This window comes from Penicillium longicatenatum, assembly GCF_028827895.1.
Source record: "Penicillium longicatenatum strain IBT 33135 chromosome Unknown contig_11_segment0_segment0, whole genome shotgun sequence".
Lineage (NCBI taxonomy): Eukaryota > Fungi > Ascomycota > Eurotiomycetes > Eurotiales > Aspergillaceae > Penicillium > Penicillium longicatenatum.
Genome location: NW_026643117.1, coordinates 542351 through 570214, shown reverse-complemented (window position 1 = coordinate 570214; position 27864 = coordinate 542351). Strand labels below are relative to the sequence as shown.

General features: G+C 50.0%; 8 protein-coding genes across 8 annotated transcripts; 4 read left to right on the top strand and 4 right to left on the bottom strand.

The window, feature by feature from the left end:
• Nucleotides 1–143: 143 nt before the first annotated feature.
• On the top strand, nt 144–1792 carry N7484_000209 (AMP-binding enzyme domain protein; the record flags this gene model as incomplete). Its single annotated transcript, XM_057110630.1, has 2 exons — nt 144–380; nt 437–1792. 2 exons carry the CDS (start codon nt 144–146, stop codon nt 1790–1792), a joined length of 1593 nt encoding a protein of 530 aa, XP_056977856.1.
• A 1892-nt stretch (nt 1793–3684) lies between these two features.
• N7484_000208 (uncharacterized protein) lies at nt 3685–4950 on the top strand (the record flags this gene model as incomplete). Its single annotated transcript, XM_057110629.1, has 3 exons — nt 3685–4293; nt 4344–4484; nt 4531–4950. 3 exons carry the CDS (start codon nt 3685–3687, stop codon nt 4948–4950), a joined length of 1170 nt encoding a protein of 389 aa, XP_056977855.1.
• Nucleotides 4951–5238: 288 nt separating this feature from the next.
• N7484_000207 (Gfo/Idh/MocA family protein) lies at nt 5239–6511 on the bottom strand (the record flags this gene model as incomplete). The annotated part of the gene is made up of 3 exons (XM_057110628.1): nt 5239–5648; nt 5689–5847; nt 5917–6511. The coding sequence occupies 3 exons, from the start codon at nt 6509–6511 to the stop codon at nt 5239–5241; spliced, it is 1164 nt and encodes a 387-aa protein (XP_056977854.1).
• A 270-nt stretch (nt 6512–6781) lies between these two features.
• On the bottom strand, nt 6782–9873 carry N7484_000206 (SMP-30/gluconolactonase/LRE family protein; the record flags this gene model as incomplete). The annotated part of the gene is made up of 9 exons (XM_057110627.1): nt 6782–7045; nt 7131–7349; nt 7413–7450; nt 7545–7863; nt 8273–8316; nt 8625–9251; nt 9328–9438; nt 9488–9520; nt 9642–9873. 9 exons carry the CDS (start codon nt 9871–9873, stop codon nt 6782–6784), a joined length of 1887 nt encoding a protein of 628 aa, XP_056977853.1.
• Nucleotides 9874–11256: 1383 nt separating this feature from the next.
• Nucleotides 11257–14959, top strand: N7484_000205 (uncharacterized protein; the record flags this gene model as incomplete). Its single annotated transcript, XM_057110626.1, is given in 3 exon segments — nt 11257–11643; nt 11661–12032; nt 12092–14959. The coding sequence occupies 3 exon segments, from the start codon at nt 11257–11259 to the stop codon at nt 14957–14959; spliced, it is 3627 nt and encodes a 1208-aa protein (XP_056977852.1).
• Nucleotides 14960–17724: 2765 nt separating this feature from the next.
• On the bottom strand, nt 17725–22434 carry atrF (ABC drug exporter AtrF; the record flags this gene model as incomplete). The annotated part of the gene is made up of 1 exon (XM_057110625.1): nt 17725–22434. One exon carries the CDS (start codon nt 22432–22434, stop codon nt 17725–17727), a length of 4710 nt encoding a protein of 1569 aa, XP_056977851.1.
• A 982-nt stretch (nt 22435–23416) lies between these two features.
• Nucleotides 23417–24891, bottom strand: N7484_000203 (cardiolipin synthase; the record flags this gene model as incomplete). The annotated part of the gene is made up of 5 exons (XM_057110624.1): nt 23417–23546; nt 23865–24129; nt 24183–24505; nt 24560–24673; nt 24722–24891. 5 exons carry the CDS (start codon nt 24889–24891, stop codon nt 23417–23419), a joined length of 1002 nt encoding a protein of 333 aa, XP_056977850.1.
• An 882-nt stretch (nt 24892–25773) lies between these two features.
• N7484_000202 (uncharacterized protein) lies at nt 25774–27496 on the top strand (the record flags this gene model as incomplete). Its single annotated transcript, XM_057110623.1, has 2 exons — nt 25774–26742; nt 26795–27496. 2 exons carry the CDS (start codon nt 25774–25776, stop codon nt 27494–27496), a joined length of 1671 nt encoding a protein of 556 aa, XP_056977849.1.
• Nucleotides 27497–27864: the final 368 nt, after the last annotated feature.

Here is a 27864-nt window from a genome sequence, read left to right as displayed (position 1 = left end):
GGAAGCTTTAAATAGCCTGAGTTTTTAGATAGCTTCGATCGGAGAGATCAAAGCATTACCCCCATATTCTCCATCTGAGCCTGCGTAGCTAGACGGAAAGCCTCAGTTTGTTTCTGCATTCAGATATCAGTATTACTGTAATCATGTTTGAATCACAACTCGAGCAGCCACCAATCCCGTCCAGCGACGTCTTCAACTATGTCTTCCACCATGGTCGACGCGCGTACCCTTGGAGCAAAGTGCTCTATCGGATGGACGGCACTGATGAGACTCTGACCTTGGCGCAGCTTGAAGAGCAGAGCCGTCAGCTGGGGATGGCCTTAAAGAACAAATATGATATTGAACCCAACGACGCCATCTCTATCTATGCCAAGAACAGAGTAGGTTTTCCTTTTTCCCAGTTGGCAGAAACATGCATGCTGACAGAACGATGCAGATCCAGTTCCCTGTGGCTTTCTTCGGTGTCTTAGCTGCTGGCGCCACTGTCGCCCTAGTTCCTATGCAGGATGGCATGACGGCTACCGACATTGCCTCGCGACTGATTCAGGCCAAATCTAAACTGCTCATCACCGACAGCTCGCTGCTCAAGCTCTCAGAATGTGCGTCCAGCCTTGCGGGCTGCGTCCGGATCGTCAGTATGGACCAAGCGGATGCTCTCACGCCCAACATGGCTACTCTGATTGCTCAGTCCCGAGCAGATCTCGCTGCCTTTGAGCTGACCACCCCCGAGGGGTCAGCTGACAATGATGCTATCATCAATCGAACGAGTGGCTCCACTGGTGCAATGAAGTCTGTGCTTACAACTCATCGGCACTACATCGCTACACTGGAAGGCACTGCGCGAACGGTACCTCCAGATACTGATCCCGCCGTTGACACATGGCTGGCCAGCTCATCGCTCGGCTTCTTCATCAATGCCAAGCTTTTCCTGTCACTGAATATTCTCTTGGGCGTACCTGTCGTGATCATGCCCGAGGCTATGGACGAGACGTCCACCTCAGCCATTGCGCGCCATAACATCACCTTTCTACTCGTATTTCCACCTCTGGTGTCCAAATTGGCGAAATCGGACTTACGCCCCGAACAAGTGGGTAGCCTTAAATGGCTGCTGTCAGCAGGAGCATCGATTCCAGATAATCTGCGGCTTGCTCTGGGGCAGAAGGTGCCCGGGGTTGGCCTGACGTTGGAATGGGGCGCTAGTGAGACTATGCTCATCGCTATCCAGACCACCGATCCTGCAACACGGAAGAGCGGGTCCAGCGGGACACTGGTCAACGGAATGCAAGCACGGGTGATTAGCACGCTGACCGGTGAAGATTTGGGGCCCAACGAATGTGGCGAGATCCTCGTCCGCAACAAGCTGGCTCCATTCAAAGGCTATAAGGATAACGAGGCGGCCAACCGCGATTTTGATGTGGATGGTTGGTTCCATATGGGCGATTTCGGATACCTCGACGCCGCGTGCAATGTTTATATCATCGACCGGCTCAAGGAGCTTCTCCGGGTGGGCGACGGCTACGGGAGCCGCATCAACGTCACGGAACTTGAAGACGCTATATTTGACCACCCAGCCATACACAGCATGGTCGTGGCAGGTGTTTGGGATGAGGCCTCGGCCACCGCCCTGCCTACTGCGTTTGTGGTGCCTACGCCTGCGTATCGTCCGTGGGTGGGCTACTCGCTAACTCTAGATATCGAACATCACGCTGCCAATGTCCTTACGTATCTCCTTGTATCGCTAGCTCTGCTCTCACATTCATTCACTCCAGCGGCCTATTGTTATAATCCATAACTACCTCTGTAACTCCGAATCCAGACACTAAGAAAACCCCCCAAAAAATATCTTTCAAAGTATCCGTGTTTCTGCCCGAAAGAAAAGGCACCCTCTCAGCTACCATGCATGCACGGCGAGTCACAATTCCCAAAGTCCCATGCATAGTTTTCATGCTGTTATACATCTTATTTACGTCGCTCTGGGACATTAGGCGGCCAAGCGAAATAAAACCTGACCACCTGACCGCCTATATACACCGTCGCCATCTTCGTTCCTGTTCATGCAGGTCTAAGCGAGGGTTGAATTCTTCATTGGTTCTTCGTTACCTAAGGTTCTTGGCACTTGATATGCCGTTTTGTCTGAAGTTAATAAAAGGTCAACTATTCTTGCACCAATCATAAAACATCTGTGTCTACTCGCAATTAATATATCAAATGTGCAATGAAAGATACATGCCAGGTTGAAATTCATGAGATGAACCAATAAATATACAAGAATCGTTTACCTCCGAGCTCCGATACATACCGGCCTTTCATCTTCTTGCCCCTCAATTACAGCCTTGCATACACGCGTCCCAATGGATATTTCAGCAGCAATGATGCTTCTGCCTCTATATACTGCAGCTTTAATTTGTTGAACCAGTGTCAAAGTTTATTACCACCGGTTGCGGCGCGTGCAAAAGCCACCATTAGACTATAATCTCACGTCAGCTGCATGAAGGATCGTGTGGGTGCATTTTGGTTCGCCTCCCGAGGTCCCGCTCTGCTGATCGCCGATCATTGACAATGAGGCCCCTAACGTGAAACAATGATCTACACCAGGTGAAGGCTTTTGAAAGGGAAGCATGCCGTTTCTATAGAGACTTGGAATCGAGCTCAAGAGGAAGCCAAGTTTACAACACGTGATGGTCCCCAACTAGACCCTTCAAGGTGATCGATCCATCATCCATGGATCTTCCATTGTCTGTGAGCACAGCTCTATCATTATCATTTCGGGGTAGGGGCCCCTGTGATATAGGGGCTTCGGCATTCGGGGTTTAGAGCCCCGGGCGACAGGGGCCTGAGGATGGGTATAGGGAGGTCTTCTCACCGGAGCCCATGGAAGTGGGGCCTATGCGTATATCTAGATTTATGCATGGATGTGATAAGCTTTACCCTTATACTCTTGGCAGTCTAAGGCGAGCAAGATCAGGTGGGGGGTAGTGGAAGTATCGTTACGTCGGTTAGCAGCAGATACAGACACGCCATGTAGCTTGCATCAGGTCACGCCACCGGGCCCTTTTCTTTGTCTGGCCCCTACAAACATACCCTTCCAATGTCATCATCAGCTTCCCATTCATCCACTATGCATCTCTCTCTGCTTCAGACACCAAGACTCTGACTGTCTCCTGTCTGCATCTCGGAGCTGGATGGTTGCTGCTCCTCTTCCTGCCGCTGGTGCCAGTACCATGACCGCCGCAACCTCTCCGACAACTGTCCATCTTTGTCCGCACTGCGATAAAAGCTTCGACCGAAGTACGTCCTGCCTAAAAGAACAGACATAAGAATAAAAATAAATCTCAAATGAGATTGAGAAACGAACTAATATTCACATGGCTTCCGATGGATAGGAGATCTGAAAGAACGCCACCGTCGACGCTGCGAAAAGTCCATCAACAAAGTCCCGACCACTAGGAAAAAGTCGTGTCAGAGCTGCATCACCTCAAAAGTCAAGTGTGACTGGGCCCATCCATCTTGTACAAATGACCCCTTCTCACTCATACGAGCGCTGTCATTCTGACTGATACCGCAGGCTTCCGCTGCCGCAGTCGACAGATTCAATGCGAGTACAAGCTTGATGTCCCGACCCATCCCTCACGACGATCTACAACCACCTCAGTGGCCACTCCGCCCGATCCAGCCCGTCAAATAATGGCCGGCGAGTCGATAGCTGACGATGCTTTCGACTCCCAGCTCTGGTTCACAGAGGACCTGGCCGCGCTGACCTCCGACAAGACGGGCTTCGACCCCCTCATGAACCCGGCTCCATTCGTCTATGGCCTTCAGCTACCCCCGTCGCCTAGCTCGTGGGGTTCCGGCTTTCCTACGGGGGAGGGGGATCCAATTTCCCTGTCGCTCCAAACACCGGCCGACCGACGAACATCGGTCGCGTCGCATCAGGAATTGACATCGCTAGGGCCCCCCGGTGAGGGCGTAGTCCTTAACCCGCTCCCGACCGGCACAATCCTGTCTCAGTCATCATCACCGCATAGCCAGGGTCCGGCTCACTTGCCACAACACCCAGCCGATATCCGACAAGCACTGCAGATCATCTCCGACTACCCCGCCCAGATGCTATCAAAGACCTCGCAGTCGCCCTTTATACATTACCGGCTCGCCCACGGCTCGCGCCAGGGTATGCCTGAGCCGATCGCCATCGCGCTGGCCTGTGTGGGCATGAAGCTGCAGTCTCAGAGTCCGGCGAAGAACTTTGTGTGTAATACTTTCCGCGACCAGCGGGAGAAAATCATTGCCGAATTAGTGAGTTTGTTGTTTTGTGTTAGAATAAGCAGGATATTAATGGAAGCTAGCCAACCGGTCCTCAGAGCCTCGAGGATATCTGCTCCTACCTCCACGCTTTGTCCATATATCAAATCGAAGGACTCTTATCTTCAAATCGATATGAAGCCCCATTTTCATCCGCTGAGCTTCATCACGAATATCTCATCAAAGTGCGCTCTTCTATACCAGTCGTAGACTGTGCTGACTAGACATCAGATGACGCGTCGCTTAGGCCAAACTCATCACGCAATTCTTTTGGGGAGCAGTCCAGAGACCCAATGGGAAACATGGTTTGTCAATGAGACATTTCGCCGCACGTTTTATCTAGTGTTTCTCATTCACCACCTTCTGGGCGCTAGCAAGAGATTAATGCCTGCTTATTTCGAGCCGCTGCTGGCCTTGGCCGAGCTGCGATTGCTGCGTTTGCCCTGTGGGGAGGAGATGTGGAATGCGCCGAACGCAGAGGATTGGACTCGAGCCCGCCAGCACCTGGACCAGCAACACCTGAATGGTTTGAGCCTGGGTGAAGTTCTGGATGCTATGACTGCTGAGGGTGACTCGTTAGAACAGTCGTTAAGGGTAGGCATGTTGGGCGAGCTGCCGCGACTGATCATCAGTGTGGTGAACAGTACCTAGACTGCAGAATGGATTTCTAATGAATTTGGGCTAATTCAGATGCCGCTCTTTGAGCTAAGGGGGGTTATTGAGACGCTGGTTAATAGTGGATGCTTAGAAGAGTCGCTCAATGGGTTTTGCTACCTATTATTTGCCAGAATACTCTAGTCAGCTAAATCAAGCTTCAAGCGGTTGCTGAATTGGCTGTCAGCGACCTCTACTAAGTATAAGATTCCAAGGTTGTCACATATTGGTGGTTACTAGATAATTCTAATTTATATATAACAAAGACAGGATGGTTTTACTAATCTACGGGCTCTCTCGCCAGCTATCTAACCAGCTCTCAATCTGGCTGGCCCTCCTTCTTGCACCCTCCAGCGAGACATACCCCGACTCATCTCTATTCGCAAAACTAATCAAGGAATGCTGCACTGATCGCGCCCGAATCGGCACCTCCATCTGCCTGTCCGACCAAGTCCACAAGACCGGATCCACCTTGTCCGTGTCGAACTGGTGCACCGCGATGGTCACCGGCTCGCCATATGCGTCGGCTTGCAGCGAGATACCAGCGGGCGCGGTCAATCGAATCGTGCCCTTTTCTCCGGTCAGGGTCCACGACAGGGATGGATCACCAGGATAAGGCTGGCCGCGGAGGAAGTATGCGATAAGACTGGCATTGGCACACACATGAGAGGATTCAGGTATAGATCCTTTGTTCTCTATTAGCACCTGGGATAGAGACCTTATTTATCCACTTACCATGTAGACTCAGTAAATCGGGTACGTCAGAGCAAATCCTCTCGACAATCTCGTCTGTCTGGGGATCTCGAACGCGGATATCTGGACGTTGGATCTGGAATTGCGCATCGTCTGTTCCGGGGATGATATCGCCCACGACGGACTGGACATAGTCGATGACTGATAGTATGAAATTAGTTATACAGTTATAAACCATAAAGCAATTAGAACTGAAAAAGAAAAGCTCACCATGTCCAAATCCAATCATAATCGGATTTCCCCCAGTATTCCTCTCAGCAAAGTATTCAAGTCCCACCGGTAAAATTTCCCGATCTCTCGTGCCCCCAAATATTCTCACTTCAGTACTTAACAACATGCCTATCTTTCCCGACGCGAGGACTTCTTTGACTCGTAGCACGGGCGGCGCAAAACGTCCCTGTAGTCCTACCGCCACTCGGCCCCCGCCGACAGCCATAGCGGCAATCAACTCATCTATTTGATGCTTGTTCGACGCGATCGGCCATTCAATGTACACATCTTTTCCGGATAGCAGACTGGGTAGGACTGTTTCTAGGTGCTTATTGACCCGGGTGTTGCAGAGTACGAGGTCGATGGCATGGTCCGCGGCGAGAGAGGCAGGGTCGCCATAAGGTGTTGTGGTCGAGTCGAGATTGAACGTCGAGATGGCGTTGGATGCTGCAGCGGAACTGCTGTTGCAGAGCGAAGTGATGGTGAAGAGGGTCTTACCAGTCGGGGAGAGGAGGCAGGGGAGATGGGCAGCTGCTGCCCAGTTGGTCGTTGCGGAAGAGGAAAGTCCGATTATGGCGGTGCGGAGAGGAGACATTTCTTTTTTTTTCTTTCTTTTCTTTTTCTCTAAATGGATATTTCAGGGTTGATCCATCGACAGCATAGAGTTTTTTAAATTGATTACACAGAGTAGAAGATGCAGAGAGCTTTTATATGGACTCGATGGCCATTTATCTCCGAAGGCTTGAACTATGACGGGCGACCATCTTACTCCGATAGTATTTTCTTGTCCTTCTTTGCTACTCACACTTTGTTCGATCTATGAAGAGTCTCAGACAGATAAAAGCTCTATCTATTGTCTCACTATCTACAATTCCATCCTTTCGAGCAAAGCTTTCGGCCACCCATTCACCTTCCCCCCGGGCAAAATCATCGTGACCTTCTGCACGCCTCCGACACCAGTGATCCAGATGTCCTTCGCCTCAGGTCCAGCCCACGTGTTTCCGACTGCAGTGAAAGTAGTCTGGATCTTGACTAGGAGTTCGCCATTGGGATCGAGGATATCGATACCATCGCCGACGCCGACGAGGACGTAGCCGTTATCTGTGACGCGGAGGCCGTCAGGAAGCCACTGCCAGTATATTAGTTTTGTTGAAGAGAAGGAGATAAAGATAGAGAACTAAGTTTGAGATTCGAATTAGCGGGAAAGATTTTACCTTTTGCGTCAAGTGAAACAGTCTCGCATTGCCCAACGCCGTCCCATCCCGAATTACATCAAAGGCCCATACACCATGTGGGTCCGTGACGTTGTATGGGTTATAGATCACCTGTCCCACAGCAGGGGCGTGGTTGGGGACAGTCTCGGCCCCGGAGTCGGCAACATATAGAGTCTGGAAATCCGGAGAGAAGGCGATGCCGTTGGGCTCCTTCAAGCGCTAGTCGACGATGCGCACAGAGCCGGTGTGAGGGTTGAACCGGTAGATAGCTGGGGCAAGCACCGGTCGGTGGGCAGAGACGCCGTTGCCGAAAGAATAGTCTATTTAGTCCCAGTGTTAAAAACTGTAAATCTTGCAGAAAAAGAGAAAATGCACATAAAAATCAAGAAGGCAGAAGGGCCAAAGATAATATACCATCGTCAGTAAACCAAATATTTCCTTCCCCATCCATGGCAATATCATAACAAGTACTGAACCAGTACCCATCATAGTTGTTGAGCAGCACATCAGACTCCCCACTTGTCGCATTATACGTATAAATTCCCGGCCTGGCCCCTGTGCCCCTTGGCCCGACAACTTGATGACTCGAGCCTCCAACGCAGTAGTAAAACAATCCGTTGCGATGGATACCTCCCGTAGGCGAGTAGAGTGGCGGATTAGCTTCTTTGCGGCGCACAACCGGTGCATCCTCATTCAAATCAATGACCTTCTGCAAGATCTCCCCATCAGAGAGCTGTGAAAAGTACAATTCATTGGTGTAGGGAGGTAGATGCCTGTGAAATATGGCGGAAAATTAGACACGGAGCAGGCTAAAATGATTTCTGCAGTAGATCGGGGGTAGTGCTTGGGTATTCGGGAATTCTCCTTGATTTAGGTTGAGAGTTGCTTTGCTGTGCTGGCTACGGGCAGAGACTACAGAGGGGATCAGTGATCCCCGCTTACGCTATAATAACCTGGATAAAAAATACAGACGTGGCATGAACTAATATGGCTTTATGCATGTGTGAGGCGTAAGAATGTACCTACCAGGCAAATCCCGTGAAATTGCCTTAATTAATTTGCTTGGCGATTCTCCACTTTCCCTTGGCAGAATTATCATCGACGATATTCTTAGAAGGTTTCTGGAGGCTCTCGAGACTCACCTTGCCGATGCTGTTAGCTGCCAAAGTGACAAATTTCTCAATGTCTAAGCTACAACTGTACGCAGTGAACTAATTTACCAATATTGCGTAACGATCCATTGTAGGAACAAGACCCAAGTAGTTTATTATTTAAAAAGGATTCTAGATAGCAAAGCAAATATTTGAGATCAAGACGTCATCCTGAATGAAGCAAGTAATTAAGATAAACCGCAAGCAAAGATCGGGTATAGGAATTCGTCCCATTCTACCCTTCAACCTGCCTCCCCCACAAGACACCACTCGCATAACACAACTTCCCCTTTTCCGTAACAGATTTCCTATCTTCTGCCCCACATCTTCTTCTTCAAATTACCTCCTGCAGTCCGAAAGCCCTGGCTCACGTATCCAAATCCAACCCCTCCCTCTGGCGTCCGCTGCACAAAGAGCGCCCCCATCGTGAGATAGAATACGGCGACAATTCCAACAAGAGCCCCTTGAACCCCCTGCATAGCTCTACCACGCGACATATATAATGAATCACCAAGATCGCTCTCCTCCCCAGACGCAGAAGTGTTAAGCAAAGCATTCATACTCTGTAGAGAGCCGAGGACGGTCACTAGTGCGAGGGCAAGCGAGAAGGCACTCAAGGTGATCGCTATCACTAGCATTACCTTGTACGATCTCTTTTTGGATGTGCCCGTCCGAGCGACGAAGAGCATAATACCTGTGACGAAGAACAAGAGGACATGTAGGAGGGGAGGTTCACAATAGAAGACATTCTCCTGGAGATGCTTGGCTTGTGGGAGGGTGACGTTCAAAAAGGATTGAAGACTGGATGAAATGGTAGAAGAGTTGAGGTGTAGAGGTTCCCAAAGGTCTTCGCTTAGGTCGTCCAGATTTTTGCCGCGCATGTTCGCGACACAGTGGGTGGGCGTTTGCATGGAGGAATTCCCATCGCTGGAGGATGCTTCGGTTAGTTCGGTGACCGAAACGCAGCCCCCTGTATACAGTCAGTCCAGGTAAACATTTCCAAAGTTGTTATAAACCAGGCGAGATTAGGTTTATCCAACACTCACCAAAGTAGCCGATTCGAAGCGACATATCGTATGTCTCATTTGTCGAGAGTTCAGCGAGGTAAATATCATTGGCGTTTGCTGCATGTGAGATGCAGCCGGTCATGGCATAGACTAAATGCCATCAGAGAAACGCCATATCACCGACTTTGTGAAAACTTACGACCCAATGTTATGGCCACCAGATAGGATAAAACTGCCAGTATCACGAGTAGGCATGTTGCCCCCTTTTTCTTTCGACTAACTTCTCACGAAGATTCATTAGTGTTCTTTTCCAGAATGCTCTAGCCGCGACAGCAGAAGCTCAATTCTCTTACCTGGTTTCTCGAAGAAGATCGCTTGCGTCTGCGGAACAGACGTATATGTCGGTTCATATCGATAGCTCGCGGGTGGAGGATGAGTGGGAAGGTGAACCGTACTGGCAGATGAAGTAATCTTTCTCTTGCTAGTGGTCTTTTTCCCTGACTTTTTCCCTGTCTTCTTCCCTGTCTTCTTTACCCCATTCTTGACGTTCTTTCGTGGAAGTGTTGAGGTGCTGGAGTACTCCATGGCTCAAGGGGGCTAAGGTAAACGTAGTAAAATATTTGGCAGGGTGTATGTCACCAAAGCTAGCACGCGATTGTGGATACTAGTAACTCCAGGGATCTCCAAGCCTTTATATACACCGGCTCAAGTAGGCTAAGAACTTGGCCCTTTCAATGGGTAGGTAATGTTCAATGACAAAAAAAATGCATACGTATTTGACCATTCCAATTTCAACATAATCGCATAGTTTGCATAGTCTATCACTATCACATGGAATATAATTAAAGCAAATCCAAGTATAACCAATGGTTAGAGTAGCGGGGAATGCGGTTCGCCCCGAAAGCCTCGAATGCTGTGCCTCGTATCCAAACTTGGAAGATTTCTTGCCGATCCAACGCTGCTGTATCCAATGGGTACAATGGCCAAGGCATGCTAGACCCAACCGTTTGGTTAGCCACATTTCTTTCTGTTGACCCTTGTCGCTGCATATCTCACACCTGCAGCTCGTATCTTGGAAAAAAGCAATATCGGAAAGCACGGGGGCCAAAATGAGGGGCGGGCGTTTTTCAGCCGCAATACATTCAACTGAATCATGTACGCTCTACTAGCCTTCCTGCAGGTCCTTATTTTGGGTTGAATTAACCTTGACAGAATGAGGCTATGCCACGAACACGCGGGCAAAAGTGGACATAAATTAAGCACAAGGCTATACCTGAATCATGAACGTTGTAGTCTGGGCGTTTCCATGACAAGACAACAAGCCCGAATCAAGATTTCCGCTTTTATTGGCGTGGTTTTTACCTGACAAGTTTGTATAATATACATTAAATTGTGATTACGGTCAAGAACAGAGTAAATTTAGCAACAACTGATAACCGGAATTCGACAACTACTGCATGTTTGACTCAAGGATCCTAGTCTCTAATGACACCCCGGATAGCCAAAGTCTGTGCACGCTCAGCTGGCGCATACCTCGCCAGGCTCGTCCAAAACTCCCTACAAGGGTTGTTGTGTGGGTCTTTCCTATGGTATCCTACCCAGTGTGCCTTGATGAACGTTATGTTGCAAATATAGGCAATAAGCCACCCCAATCATAGCCCGAGATACAAGACATGACCTATTGCAGAAAAGCCTAAGGTATCAGGTTTGGGGGCTTAGCTTACGGTTGTAAGAGCGCTTCACTTGAACTTGGAATATTCATGCGGCTAAACAGCAAAGCCTCCCGTGGCACTCTCCTAACATCTTTCCCCTCCCCTCCCTCCGTAGGTAGACCCATGCTTGGACTTCACGCTCTTAGACCATCTCTGCCACTACATAATCCTTTTATTCCCCACTAGAAGAGAGCCAGATCCTCAATCGATCCCTGCAAAGCGTTTCATTGAAGTCTACGTGCGTCAGAATCTCGCCATGTTTACATATAACGCACCCGTTCCTTTTGGCGAGAAGAGCCTAGCCGCAAATCTGGCGCTCCAAACAAAAACTCCCAAACCCGAGAAGCACAACGAAACGAAGGCCATTGATATTGTAGCTGTTCATGGCCTGACCCCCTGGGTGTCCGATACTGGCTCTTCCTTCTGGCTGCGCGATTTCATTTCTAAGGACGTTCGCGGGGCCAGAGTCTTCACATTTAATTACGACGCTAAGGCAGTCTGGTTCAGCGGAGCGCCGATAAGGAGCATCCATGACGTGGGTAGGGCCCTGCTTGTTGAAATTGCTATTGTTAGGGAGGAAGTACCGGTGACACGGCCTCTGGTGTTGATCTGCCATGGGTTCGGTGGCTTTATAGTTGAATCTGTGAGTATTTCTTCCAGCAGATGCATTCCTTATCCTGTGGTATCATATGGCTGAGGGATTGTTACATCAAGTGCTTGAATGATGCCTTCGCAATCAAGCCACCATTTCCAACGATACTCGATTACGCTCGAGGGGTCATTTTTCTTAGTACGCCGCAACGTACGCCACAAGATATGTCCTGGGAGAAGCTCTTGACGCAATGTGCCATAGACGGTATACCTCCATGGTTGACTCGAGCTGAGCTGTCAGATTTGAAAAGCCTTGAGTGGGCAAAGAGAAATGCAGGTGTTCTGCGCGATATCTCCAAGGGCTTCAACGCAAGAGTGGCTGGGAAACTGAAATTGGTTTCCTGCTACGAAGAGATTCCGACACCATCACGGCAAGAACTTGTCAGTTTTAGCTCGCAGCCTCTTACATGGGCAGAATGATATACTAATCTTGCCTATAGAGTTTAAACAAGTTCTCCGCAGCTTTTGGTCTTCGCGGCGAGAAAATCATATTGATGGCGGGTTGCAGTCACCTTTCCATGGCATACTTCCCAGACAGGGACGATGGAAACTACAAAGAAATTTTCTCTGCTATCAAGAGAATCCGAAAAGCAGCATTAAGTGATACGGTACCCGTTGCTGCTGTTGACTATCCCGAGTCCGGCTTGCACAGTCACACTCGAGAAAGCCAAAATCCCTGGGACTGGGAAGCATCCCAGATGACGACTGTGCATGCTCTCCCAAGTACTTCGTTGGTGGGTCGACAGCATATCAGCTTGCAGAATGCAGCTTCCGCTACCAATAATGCAACCACACCATCCTCGCCGATGCCACTGCGTGCACTGGGTGCTCGGGACTTAGGTCATGGAATGTCGCCAACTCCTATGACCATGGTTAAGCAGCCACCTGCTCATGGCAAAATCCAGGATGCGTCAGTGATTTCTGTCCCGTCCCACTTCCCTAGTCCAATATTCCCACAAATCGACCCCAGTAGGCAGATTCGCAGGCGTCCAGTGGGTCAGCCTCCTAGTAGGCCAATACCAAATTCATCTGCTCGCGAATTACAGCCTGTTACGCAACGCCAACTTCCTACCTTACTACCAGGAGGGCCTCATTATGTACCTGAACAATCAGGACAGGAAACACAACACACTCAACACATAACCATCAATGCTCCAGTTACAGCGCTTGCGCCAAGGCCCTCCTCAAAGTCATACAATAAACCTCAAGAACTGCAGGAGCCTGGCCCTCTGAGCCCCGTGAAACCACCGTTGAGAGTCTTAAATGCAGCACTGAGGCCACTGGTTACTCGTCATCTCATTGGTAATGAGCCGGTGCTTCCTAGCTATGGTAATTCTGACGTGAGAAAGCAACAAATACATCATGCAACTACAAATACCATGCCGACGGGTTCACTCCAGCGTTACGCCCCACAGCCTACTTCAGTCACCTACCAATACCCTACCATTCTACATGCATCTCCTACCAAGCACCCTGCGGCCCATCCGGCTCCTCTGAGGCCAAATAAAGCGGCCCCTTCAAAGAAAAAGGCAAAGACACCGCAAGTTTTAACAAGCGACCAAGTCCCTAAATCTCAAAAACTACAAGGGACGAAGCCGGTGCCGCAAGATTTCCGTCCACAGAAGGTTGACCCAGGAGCTAGACGACCCTCAAAGCCACAAACCACAGGTGGAACTATCCCCAAAGTTCCTTCAACCCATGTTCCTCCCAGTTTACAGCCAGGCCAGCGAGAACTACAGTCCAAGCCAGAATATACCCCACCTCCTAAGAGGTCCGGGTTCTTCAAGAGGCTGTACTCGTCTAGCAGCAGTTTGGCACCTACTTCCACCCCAGGAGGTGCCGGAAAGCCTTCGGCATCCCAAAATGACCCATACCAGCCATACAAGCCTCCATTGAAGCCGCCCACTTTGGGAGGCCCTGGGGCATACTCAGGATCACGAGTTAACCCGTACAAGCCGTACAAGGCCCCGTCAAATATGCCCCTATCATACCATAGCCCGCCGAAACACAGGCCAGACCCATTCATGCATGGCCATCATGCCAATGGCCAATTTGGGTCAGGGCAGCATTCAGCTTGGGGATATGGTAACCAGATGGACCACGGTCATGGCTTTAGTCATGGACTAGGTCAACCTTCTAGTCACAGCAGTTATGTTCCGGTTACGTCGGTGGGCCCTGTCGTGCCTACAGATCCAGTCAAACCTACAGGTTCGGCTGGGCAACTTGAGCCTACGGGTCCGACTGCACCTATGGGTCCAGTTGAACCTACAGATCCGATTGCGCCTACGAGCCAGACTGCGCCTATAGATCCGACTGCGCCTACGGGTCCGACTGCGCCTACGGGTCCAGTTGAACCTACAGATCCGACTGCGCCTACGGGTCCGACTACGCCTACACGCCCGATTGAGTCTACATGCCCAGTTGAGCCAACATATCCAGTGGAGCCCACACATTATATTGAGTCTCCGGGTCCTGTTGATTTCAGAAGACTAGTTGAACCTACTAGTTTAGTAAAGCCAACAGATCCAGTGAGACCAGCAGGTCCGTTTAAGCCTACAAACCCGCCAATTGAGTCTGCAGGTCCGGTGAAGCAAGCAGACCCAGTTTGGCCTACAGGTCCGATTGAGTCTATAGGGCACGGCTTTGGTCATTATGAGAATCATGCGCAGTATAATATGCAGGGTCACAGCTATGATCAGGCTTATCAGTCCCAAAAACAAAGTAATGGAGGAGGGACTATAGCCGCTGGCGTTGCGGGTCTATTGATAGGAGGGGGTGGTGCAGCTATTCTGGCAGCGAGCATGAGCCAAAGCGAAGAAGGCGAAAGCAGCGAAGAATACGAGGGCAACGAGGGCGAGGACGAGGATGAAGGTGGAAGTGAAGATGAGGAGAGTGACGATGACGATGACGATGATGAGGAAGACGATGATGAGGAAGACGATGATGAGGAAGACGATGATGAGGAAGACGATGATGAGGCAGACGAGGAGCAGGATGATGATGATGATGAGGAAGACGAGGAGCAGGATGATGATGATGAGGACGAGGATGATGATGATGAGGAGGAGAGTGACGATGATGAGGAAGACGATGATGATGAGGAAGACGAGGATGAGGATGATGATGATGAGGAGAGTGACGATGATGAGGAAGACGATGATGATGAGGAAGAGGAGGATGAGGATGATGATGATGATGAGGAAGACGATGATGAGGATGAGGACGATGATGACGATGAAGACGATGATGACGATGATGAGGATGGCGCTGTTTATAGCAATGATGAAGATTCTGAAGGCTACTACTAGTCATAAGTTTTTAGTAGATACTGTGACCCATTTCAGGAAAGAAATTCAATAATTTAACTCGAGGATCCGTAATCAACATCTGAACCGGTTATGTTTTAGAGTAATAAAGTTGAAGCCACTTAACGGGTTACCGTACGCAATCATTTCCACTAGCTACTAAATTTCTACTTTTTTCTAAACTTTCTAAAAAGTTCGCCCCTTCATTCGGCATACTCAGACATCGCAAATAAAACCGGCTAATTACCTAATAGCATAGATTTATAGGCTGTAATTACGCCCTACCTCCAGAGCATTATCTCTTTCATAATTAAGAAAGCATCGTGTTAGAGTTACAATTACTGCGTGACATCAAATATGTGTAGTCCACATAGGTATGTAACTAATATGTTATCATGGCCTTTTGGTTACCCTGGAGTCTCGCAACTGGGTAGTTTATATTCTGGGCCATAACCGTATCCGAAAGCGTCATCGTCACGTCCCAAAGTTGCGTGGGAAAAGAATTGTCCCCGAGTTCAAAAGTGTTTCTATTCTACTCGAATCAATGATTTGAAGTTCATGGTTTTGGAAACCCAATAATTCGTAGTACTAGCTCGACTTTTCTATGTTAGTACAAAGCAGGCGCTGTTTCGTATTATAGGTGGCGCTGACCTATGTCGAACTTGCTCGAAACCGTCCGAAAGTCTGGCTCTATTACAAGATCTTTGATGCATTTATATCTTTAGCAATTGGATGAGGTTGTTATGGGGGAAATAGGGATGCTTTATTGTTAAGGCATAGAGTTGGGTAGTCATACATGGTGACCTTACCCCTCCCGATATGCATGCGAATCGCCCACGATTCCCCTTTAAATTGGAAGAGGAGGCAGACTCTTCTCTTCTCTTCTTCAAGAATTAGTCTTGGAATATTCTACCCAATAATATTATTCTCCTCTTCTCACCTAGCTATTATACTTCCTTAATATAGAGCTAGACCTATAGGTCTATAATCCTTTCTTAGGTAGCTTTAATTTACTCTCACTACTAGATTTAGCGATTAGTTACTTTAAGGTAGGCTATAAAGTCTTCTTTGGGTAAAGGGCCTTAAGTTAGGGTTTAAGTACTTAGCTTAGTAATGCTAGGGGTTTATACGGACTCTATCTAGCGAGTAGACACTATCTTATCCTTAGGTAGTTAAGGGTAGAAGGATTAGAATTATAAGGGGTAGGGTAGACTAGGTAAGAAATAAGAGATACTACGGAGTGTATACGGGTTATATCCCGAAATAGTACAGAAACTAATCCTTAAAGAACCATCAGGTCTTCCTTAAGGATCCTAAATATATATAGGTAAGGGCCAGAACACTACTCAAGCGAATAGACCTTTCCTCAATCCTAGTCTTTTCTGCGGCTAACATGCAGCGGATCGAGATAGTCTTAACGGGGGGATGATGCGGAGGATTCTCCCGTAACAATATCACTGATTGATAAGATTGATTTGCGTGATTTGATTGGTTATGCGTGATTATGCGTGATTATACGTGGTTTCTTTGATACATCTTGCCAGCCACCCAAATAAAGCGCCCATTTTCCCGATGCTTTCTTGACGGGATACACGCAGTCCTGTTTGACGCGGTATGCCTCGCCATTCCTGTAGAGCACTTCGATTTATGAGCATAGCTTCAGCTTTAGCTCAAGCAATGTTTCGAGGCCAAATGCAGAAGCCTCGACCCGTTGCAATAGTGGCGCCCAATGGAGACGAGGATAGCTGGGGACAAGGATGCCGGAGAGGCGTTCTGCTTTGATGACTTTGGGCGCGTGGTCACGGAGGGGGAGGGAGCCGGGAGACTGTCTTGAGTGCGGAGGCTTCGTGGTAGAAGGAGGAAATATCATCGGGTGAAAACTCAATGCATATTTGATGGTCAAAATATAGTTGATTAGGATGAGAGACAGGTCAGATCTTCCGGGTCTTGTGTCTCTCGCTCTTCCCAACTGTGTTTGCTGTTCTGAAGGTGTTGGGATCGCGCATAGAGGCCTTGGTAACGGCGACACTTGCCATATCACGGCAACTCGAATTTGTGGCTGTATAGGAGTTGCGATCCTACTGCTGTTGGTCTCTCGGTGGTGCCTCCTCCGGGCGCTCTTGCGATCTATGGGGCTGCAGTAAGGTCCTTTCGGATATTCTCATATGGTCTAATCTTCTTAGGGGTGACATTTTCATATTTGGTGTTTAGCGGATGAGTAACAATCCGGCAACGATTCAACCCCGTTTCGCGAGCGGGGACGGCTACGGGTCGCCATTCTGTAATCTTGGCGGCCATGCATGATGCTCATGTGGAGATTGACGCCCCAGGGACGGATCGAGCAGAGGAACGGCCCGAAGCCGCGATCCCTCAAGAAGAAATAAGCTTCCGTATATTCACTTCCAGGTCCTAACGCTACAGCTGTCTTGATTGCGTTCAAGCAACCAGAGGCCACATTTGGTTATTGTATGAAAAACTGGCACAGAAGTTTATCAAAATTTTGAAATTTTCAATTTGATTATGTACTTTTTGTCGGTCGCCAATTCGACCTTGACACTCTAAAACATTGGATGCTGATATCTAAATAATAAGAAAATATGGAGTAAGAAGGAAAGGAAAGACAATGCGCACAAAATGGCATCATGTCTTCAGGCATGTTGCTCACGCTCCATGTAAATGCATACAAGGCAGATATCCCCAAGCAGATATCCAAACCGAAGATCAAGTGATAGAAGAAAGGGAAGAATTGAAGAATAGCAGCATTCAAATCACTGCTGAGTTTCCTTCTTCTTCGGCTGGAACGTCCGCTTGACGCCCTCAACCAACGAGCCGCCCAAGCCGAATACGTATCCGAGTCCGAAGCTCCAGCCACGGACACGAACGGTGTAGATGAAGAAGTAAACAAGGAACCAGTTGATAATGACGAAGGCCAGGAAGATACCGAAGCACCGCCACTTATCTCCATCGTGTACGTTCAGCTGTTGCATGTACTCCGTTCCGTTACTGTAGGGACAGTACTGGCATTCGGTCGTGGAGCTTGTGTCAACCAGGTATCCCTGTCCGGCGATATTCTGAACATAGTCGCCCGCGTACTGGCCACATGTCATACCGGATGGCGGGGTGAATTTGGTCGTCTCGCCGTCTGCGCAGGTGATTTTCACGGCTGGAAGGATCGCGGAGAGAACACCGCGTAGCCACCAGGTTACCGGGTTGACGTAGTACATCCAGTATTTCCAGAAGACAGGGTAATTAGCGTAAGGACGGACGATACCGTTGAAGAGGTTGACCATGACGAAGAAGAAGGGGAGGACGTTGGAGATGACTGTGAAAGAGGGGGCGAAGGCGCAGATCCATTGGCCCCAGGAGGCTTGGAAGAGGAAGAATAGCATCGACATCAGGAAGACGTAGCCTGCGCTTGAGGAGTCGGTTGGGAGACCGACGGGGTAGTACCAGAAGAGCCAGTAGACGAGGCCTGTGACGATTGCGGCGGGGATTTCGCAAACAACGTTGGCTGTGCAGAAGGCTACCCAGCCGTAAATGCGAGAGGGGTACTCGCGGGCTTCCCAAAGGGCGCGGTTGATATAGAATTTCGGGACGACGGAGTTCATGACGATCGGAGGGATCAGGATGATGAGGAAGCAAGAGAACATGCGGTCTTGCATGCTTGCTACGGTATTTGGGAGCATCCAGAAGGTGAAGCCGTTGAAGATACCAATGATCACACTAACGAAGAGTTTTCCGTAGTAGTATGACGGGTCGCGCCAGTAGTTGAGGAACAGTCGTTTGGTGAGAAGTTCAGTTTGGACCATGGTGGGCGCGGCGAACTCGTAGTTTGTGCTGCCGGACTCGTCGACGGGGAGCTTGCTGCGCTCGGTTCTGATGCGGTCGATCTCGGCAAGAACCGCGCGGTTCTCTTCGGAGTTGCGCCATTCCTCGTTCCAGTCAATTTGCTTGCCATTTCGCTCGGTGGCCTTAGCGGCAGTTTCAAGGATGAACTCGGCAATGTTCTTGGAGGGTGGGCAGACGAATCCACGGGCGGCGAAGTACTTGATAACTGCAGCGCCTTCTTTGCCAACGGGTCCAAAGTAGAAAGTGTTACCACCGGGGTTGAGAGCGAGGATCATGTCGAATTGCTGGATCAGCATGGAAGAAGGCTGGTGGATGGTACAGACGATGGCCTGGCCGGCCTGAGATAGCTTCTTCAAGAAACGGACAATAGAGTATGCAGCCTGGCTGTCAAGACCCGAGGTAGGCTCATCCAGAAACAGCAAAAGACTAGGCTTCGCGGCGAGCTCTACACCAATAGTGACACGCTTCTTCTGCTCAACGTTCAGGGAGCCGATGATTGCATCCTGAATGTCTTCCAATTCCAAAAGGTCAATGATCCGGTTAACGTAGTCGATCTTCTCTTCGCGAGGAATGTTGCGCTCCTGACGGAGGATTGCTGAGAACTCAAAGGCTTCGCGAATTGTGGAGGTGTTGTCGTGCAAATCCATCTGTTCACAGAATCCGGTACCACGTTGGAAGTCAGCGCCAAGTGGGTGGCCATCAACAAGCATATCACCCTTGACGATACCCATCTTCTGGCGTTGAGCCAGAGTGTTCAGCAGAGTAGTCTTTCCAGCACCAGAAGCACCCATCAGAGCGATCATGACGCCGGGCTTGGCGTATCCGTTGACGTTGTTCAGCAGCTTGCGGGTTCCATTTCCATATGGAACCGTGTATTCGACGTTGGACCAGGTAAAACAGCGCTCGCTGGAGGACAGGCGGTTGAATCCCGCATCGTCGGAGCCCGACGAGGCTTCACCGCGGGCCAAGGCTGCATCGTCACTCGACTTACCCACCTTCTCCTCGTCGTTGCCAGAGGTAGTCTGGGCAGCGATCTGCTTGGAGCGCTTGGACTTTTTGAAGACCAAGGCACCGCCACCGCCACCCACAAAGGAGAGGAACTCAGCGGCCCAAATAGTGACCAGAATGTAGAGAACAGTGAAAGCAATGACAACACCAAAGTTACGCCAGAGGTGGGATCGAGTGAACTGGAAGTTTGCTTCCACGTATTGGGCACCAGGAACAGAAGTCTGGTCAACAGATGAACCGGTCAAGGAACATCCCTGGTGTCCTGCAACGGCCCCAGATCCTGAAGGAACAAGCTGGGAGGCAGCGCATTCCATGGTCCGATCCGAGAACTCGTTAGTCAAGACAGCCTCGTAACTGTATGAGATCGGGTTCACATAGAACAACCATCCGAACCAGATCGAGCTGTTGATCAGAGTTTGCTTTGGAATCACGTAACCCACGTAGAGAATCAGCAGGTTGAGCGCGATACCAGCAAAACGGACAGCATCGTCGATGGTCGGCGAAAGGGCTGCAAACATGCGGTACATTGAGGTGATACAGAAAGTGGTGGTGTACACGAACAGGAAGTAGATGAAGAACTGGGAAGCAGTCACATCCAAACCGGCCATGAAATAGACAATAATACAGAATGGAACGACCATGCAGAAAATGGCTGGGAAATCCATTACCACGCGGGCGATTGAGACAGCCGACGGACGGTAGAAGGCATAATCCTTGTGACGGGCAACGATTCCTCGGCCACTGACAGCGGGCATGAGTTCGGTCAATTGCAGCCAGCCAAGGAACAGGATCGAAAAGAAAAGAGCACCACCACGGGAGAAGGCACCGCTGGTGTCCATTGATTCACCGTAGAACAGAGACGAAACGATAAGACCGTTGGAGATGATGATAAAGTACTTGGTATAGAGAGAAGTCTTGTCACCCAACAGAAGCCAGAACTCGCGCTTCACACAGGCAGCGACCTGACGGGCCAAAGACACAGTGTAAGGAGACTTCTTGGAAACAGTCTTACTCTTGGACTGGGCGACACTGCTCTGAAAGCGGCGGGTATCTTCTTGTTGGGTCTCCTCAAGCTGCTTCTCGTAGGTGCTGACATTATCCAAAATGTGCTTGTAGGCGTCGCTGCTCTTGAACACCCGTTCAAGTTCCTCGGCGGTCTTGGGAGTGGAAGCCTCACGACCGGGCTGGAATTCGCGAGCATTGACATCACAGACGGAGGTTAGGAAGTCGGCAGTTGTCACTTGGTCCGAGCAGTAGAAACCAAGGTCCAGGAAGTACTGGCGCGCTTTCTGCGCGGGGCCTTGGTAGAGCATGCGACCCTCATCTATGACCAACACCTTGTCCATGAGCTCGTAAATGCTCTCTCCCGCCTGATAGAGGGTGACCAGAGTAGTGCGCTTGCTGACATCGGTCATAATGCGAAGCGACTTGGCGTAGTCCAAGGCAGTGCTGGCATCCAGACCACGGGTCGAGTTGTCCCAGCAGACCACGGTCGACTTGGTAGCCAGGGTCTCGGCGATACTAACACGCTTCCTTTCACCACCGGAGACACCACGAACATACTCGTTACCAACTAGAGTGTTCTTGGTATGACTGATGCCGAACATCTTCAGCAGAGCATCAATGATAATAGGAATGCTATCACGATCATGCTTGCGTGTCTTGTTGGTAAGGGAGAACTTCAAAGTCTGCCAGACCGTGAGCGACGGGAAATGCTGGTCATCCTCGGGGTTGTAGTTGACTTCGCCACGGAAATAACGGTTCTGATCCTCGGCGGAGAGACCACCATAGCTAACCTCGCCATTGACTCCAGCAAAGGCCTGGCGATCATTGGCAATCGCCTTGAGGAAAGTGGTACATCCTGCACCGGGACGGCCGAGAACAAGCATCATCTCACCCTCGCGCACGGAACCACTGAAGTCGCTGATCAGCTCCCGAACCGGCGGTTTCTTTCCGACCCACAGCTGCGGCACGAAGCGACAGATAACGTTGTACAAATCAGGACCAAATGTGCCTATCACTGCATGAGGCAGGGTGCGCACAAAAGATGCGCCTGTCTGCACACCCATGACAGTGAGGTTTTTGAAGACCACACCGACCTTCTTGGCAGGTTCGCCAGCAGTCGTGCGGCGTTCCAGGTGACCACCGATGAGGAACTCATTCAAATCAAAGCCATGATCCTCCGAGTCGGTTTCATCGTCTAGGGCTTTCTCTTCATCTTGACGGCTGGCACGCGATTTGAGGCGGTGCATGCTCTTGGAAGTCGCTGAGCGAGTGCGGTGCAAACTGAGACGGGTCAATTCGCGGCGCATTTCCTCCAGATCCTCCATTGCACCCCGGCGGGAGACGGGCTCGCCGGCCTTTTGCTCGCCCCAGCCACCACTGGTGCTTTCATGGGAAGACAGGGTAGACGATGCGCTCGAGATGACGGGGTCAGCGATTTCGTGTTGGTGGGCTTCCTCGTGGTTGGATTCATTATTGGATTCCACCACGTTGCTAGAATTAGATTGCTCAGTAATGTGAAAGTTTGATTGAGACATCTGGGAGCTTGTCGTGTTGGTTTGGTAAGTCGATTGCTCCGAGTGGTGTTGCGCCTCCAGCGGTTGATGGTCGGAATCCATCTCGCCGGGGTCGAAGTAGTTGGGTCTACTAGCGAAGCTCAATTGCAGGTATTAAATGTATTAAAGAGGTCAGGTGTGTATATATACAAGAATCACCCAAGGGAAGAAAAAGGAAAGAGAGGAGGGGCGACGCAGAAAAAGTCAATATAAAAGGAATGCGTTCATAAATACGGCTTAAGTCCGGGACCCATTTTCGATTTGTAAGATGGGATTCGTCAAGTTCGAATGCGACCGAGGAATCAAGGTGTGGATCCCATGAGTAAAGATGATTCATGGCCTGGGCGGGATCAACCGAATAGAAGATAGAAGAAAAAAAAACTTTTTTTTCTTATTTCCTGGTAAATGGTCGGAGATAGTCCCGGCGTTTAGCCGATAGTCCACAGGAATTCGATATTCCGCGGTTTGCCCAATCAGGGCGCATGTGATCTCCCCGTTGCTGACTGGCGGGATCCGCGTTAGGTTTAGCGTGCGATGTTTGCAGGGGGAATTTATATTCCGCGTTTGCATGAGTAATGCGACTTGTTTGACTGCGGTCTCCTACGCGCACCTGAATCAGAGTCCAAGCGCTTCGGCGACTTTCCAATGCAAGTTTCCGATTCGGCTCGTGGCTTCTCCCCGGCACTTGTGCCGACCCATCTTGGTTTCAGCCTTTCTGAATCGTTCTGACTGCTTATCAATCCTCTCTATAAATTAGTATCCACATGCAAATTTGACGACTATTTACCCACTTCGGTTAGCCTGTACACGCGAAATTTCCATCTGCCGAGCTGTGTGGTCGCGACAGATAGGGGGGTAATCCCGGCACCAGGATCACCCTGGTAGATCGGGTTCGTTTACGCCCTTTGTGACACGTATTCGCATGCATCTTCAACGGGCATAACCCCAAACCAGTGGAATCGAGACTAAATTGGAAATGTGATGCTGATACAAGGAAAGATCGCCTAATGCTACTGTACATGGATCGAATGTGATCGGATATATCTCAAGGCTTTCTCTTCGCAGCCGCTGCAGCAATCCGTCTCTGGATCTCCTCATTAGTCAGGATCTTCACCGCATTATTAGACAAGACGTAGCTCAGGCCCGACCAGATGGTTGTACCCGCCACAAGGTACCTGCAACCGTGGTTAGTAAGCCATTGTAACCAATCAGGTAAAACAAAAGCGCATGCATCAGGTAAAAGGCACAGAGGGTACACAAAGGAAAGAAAAAAAAATTACATACAACAGTCAGGATTCGCATGTGGTCACCCACCATACTACTAACTGACCGGCGTGTGGCTTAAGTACGGCTGAGCGGACGGGAAGCCCTGTTCTCCACACCCTATGGTCGTATGTACTAGGTGCATCATCGAACTGCCTTAAGGCGGGCCCATGTTCACCCCACAGGATCAAGCAAATGTGCTAAAACAAAGCCATAGGGGTATCACTTACTGGAATCCAGTCATAGCCTCCTGCAAATGCCAAGCACTAATGAAAGCCTCGGGAACCACAGGAAGTCCAATGGCGGTGCCTACCAACACCAGCTGCAGGGCAGTATTGATCTTGGATATTTCGGTAGGCTTGACCTCGGCAGATGGAAGCGAGAAATCCCAGTACCGAGCCATAGTCTTCGGAGCAGGGAGAGAAATCCATCGGTAATAGATTGCCGAGATGGCCAGTCCAATGTCACGACCAAGAATAATAACGGCCAGCCAAACTGCAGCAAGGGTCAGGTTAAAAGCAACACACGACAGGGAAGCACACACATACTAGGAAGCGACCCATTCACCGCCAGACACGCCACTCCGATCGTCATCAGCAGTTTATCAGCCATAGGGTCAATAATGGTTCCCACAACTGTCTGCAGGTGATACTTTCGGGCAATCCACCCGTCGACCAGATCGGTAATGCCTGCATACGCGAATAGGGACAAAGCGGCTGCATGGTAGTCGTGGACAAGCAGATACCCCACCACAGGTGCCGCCACTAACCGAGTAAAGGTGAGAATATTGGGAACGGTGTAGATATTCTCATGGCTTTTCCCCATGGGTAGCTTAGACAATAGGCGCTTTGCAGCAGTCGTGGGTTTGGAGCTAAATTGGTCAGCTGGCACACCCACGATACAGATGTTGGGAATTTCGACCTACTCTTCTGATTGAGGCTCTTGGGGCTCGCCGGTCGGTTTTGATGATGTCCATCTGCGATTGCCCAGTAACGATATCCTTGGAGCCGAGACTAGGCAGCTGCGGGGTTGCAAAGGCCTTGAAAGCAATTAGCTCGGACCTTTCGAGATGTGCAAGCTATCATACCTAGTTGACAACTGGCCTGGCGATGAGCTATTTATCAACGTGGACATGCATTGAGGGCGTAGCGCATCCCCTCGAGCCTGCATATGAAGTCGGATAGGGCCATAGAGGGGCCGGGAACCCCGAGCTGCTGGGAAAGGCCGCAGCATTTGCGATACCGTAATAGGAAACATTTTGACAGAATAGTAAAGAACCCGCAACGAAACACCTGATCCCCTGTGAAATATTCGGTGGAAAGTGGAGTGTAAACGAATGAACTCGGCAAAAATCAAGCCAACAAGTAGCCCATGCCTTGTCACTCTGTCACTGGCCTTCAATCAAAAGATCTAATTTCAAAGCTAGTATCCTGATACCGGTGCTTTCTGTAAAGGAGATTGACAACTGGGACTGTCAATGGGGGTCACGCGGTCACACGATCAAAATGAACTTCGGATGTTATAATACAAGCCAGAGGTTCAATGAAGAGGCCCAGATACGACTCCTGAGCAGCCCAAGTCGAACCAATGATCCCACCAAGTATCAAAACTGCAAGTAGAGTATGTCTTGATAGAACCGAGGTCCCCGGATGCTTAAGAAAAGTGACGCGGATTTCCAGTGGGTACCCGGGTTAACCGTTCCTCCGGGCTCCGACCCCAGCTCTTTGGGGATCGACGGGTCGCGACTCACAACAATCATCATCACCGTCCCATCATTTACTTTTTTTACTTTTCTTTATATCTGAATGACTAACTCTGATCTGTGACAGATCAAAGGATTTACTTGCAATGAAATACGCCAAGAGCCATTCAAGTCATTGTGACTGTCCACATTGCCTCACTCACCTGATAGCCGATCTACACATGACTACCCGCCTGATGGCAAGCACAATCTTAGACCTAGGGATATAGCCTACCCTCTTTTGCACGAACTAACATCTTAGATACATATATCCTGACAAGGCTATGCGCCTGTAAAGTGTCAGTCATTAACTAAGTCAAGAAATTCCAGATGGAGAGCAAACAGCGGCCTTTAGCAGGGGATATCGCGGGTTGTCTCACGGGTGGCACCGATTCACGATGGCTACTTCACTCCCAACCAAGGATGGCAATCAACCTCCTCCTGTCGCTGATCCGGTCAACTCTGGACCTGATCAACCAGACAAAAAGCCTCGCGACCCCAACATGTCAGATCCTCGCCTGTTTGTTAATCGTCCTTGTGTCTATGAGCGCCGGCTTCCTGGTGATGCGTACATAACGGCACACGTTCAGCGGCTCCAGCATGGCTTCTATGCCAGCGCTTCAGTCTCAGACATGGATGCGGAGCATGTTGATTTTCTCGCTATTAGCTTTGTTTTCCACTCTCCCCACACTCTAACCCACCGCTTCAAGTCTGCTACTATCCGGGCTGCCATTCGCGGAAGCCAGGAAATAGCTACCTCTACTATTCATCCCCAGGGTTATCCGCCGGGAAACCCCCATTTTCTGATGCACGCCCCTCATCTTATCTTCGGTACCGTGTCCCCCGAGACCATGCAATGGACCTTCAGCCTGGCCGGTTCCCTTGGGATCTCCGAGGCCCCAGTGAGCGCCAGCTTGATTCCATCCGGCAGTGTCAGTAAACAGTTCCGCCGCTATGAGATGATGCGCATCCAAGGCTCTGCCCGTACGTTGAAAAGCACCCTGGGCCCCGAGTTCGATGTCGAAGCCGGTGAAATCGTTTGGTCGCTGGAGGAGAACAACCTGCAGCGCTCTGGTCTACCTCGCGAATTTACTTTTATCATGCTCATTCAAAAACCGACTGCGAATACCAAAATTAACCTGACTCTCGACATCGAGCCGGTTCTCAAGACGTGGTATGGAAGTTACCCCAGCATCATGCTTTCGCTACCGGCCTACCAGCCCCAGGCACGTCGGCCCGTCAACTTCTGTCAAGAGGTAGGCCAGAGATTTGAGCCTGCGGAGGGGGAACGGGGATTCAACTTTGCAGCTCTGGAAAGTTCCTTCGACCACTACATCGCAATGCCAGGAAGGAAATTCACGCGAACGGTACGTCCTGTCGGGTGTGGAAATGATAGAAACGTGCTAATCCCGGTGACAGATCGAGATTCCCCCAGATAATTCAGCATCCCAGAACAATGGCTTTCCTGCAAACGGTGGCTATCCTGGAGACAACCTGGGGCAGGGTTTCCCCCAGTTCGGCAATGGACTATATGTCGGCCGCTACGGGAGCATTGGCCAGTATGCCAGTGGTCAATACAATACTCTGAACCCTGTGCAGGCGCTGCAAAATGAGGGCTTTACGTTCCGCGACAACGTTGTGGATGGACTTCTCCAGTCCCAGTTGCACCAATTGCAGGCTGGTGGAGGTCAGAGTGGGTCCACTACGAACAAAAGTAGGACATCAGCTTTGCCAAGCTCCACAGCCGCCACAAACACTCTCAACGTGCGGCTATTTCTCGATAACTATGGCGCCTCCTCCTCTCGTGTAAGGAACCTTCACACCGGAGTCCACAACCCTACCGTGGCAACCGCCGGCACCGACAGCGATGAAAATGACGCTGTTCAGGGAGACTCTATCGACGAGACCGCAGGCCGGATCACCTACCTGCATGCCAACGATGAGAGCCGTGCCCGTGTGATCGGAGGGAAGGTTTACGAAGAGGAGGTGCGTCGCCCGCCAGCACGTCGGCTTCGTTCTGCGTCGATGTCGGAGGCCCCAGGGAATGTCATGATGCTGGCCAATGTGCCACTCACTGAGAATTTACTCTTCGCCCTGGCTCAAGATTTGGCCGGTCGTTAAGGTCGCCAGTTGTTTTTGAATGATCGCTTTTCACCTTGTATCCTTATATTCAGTCTGCTTTCTGTTTGCTCCCATGTAGAAATATTTGTATGTCTTTAGCGATTCAGTTTTCGGTCCAAAATTGAGGGATTTCATCTACAAATACAAATTAAATGGTACCCTACATCTAAATTAAGCTTGGAGTCATAATTGCCCATCGCAAGGGACTTAGGTGACTGTTTCAGCTTGGACAGTATTCTCTTGCGGTCTTCAATTCCTGCTTGTTAGTCTCAGTTCCAACTGACACTTGCCTACCCTCTGCTTCCTTTACAATTTCCAGGGCTTTTTGATGTCCAGAAATCTCTGGACTTATGGGTTTCAAAGATTTA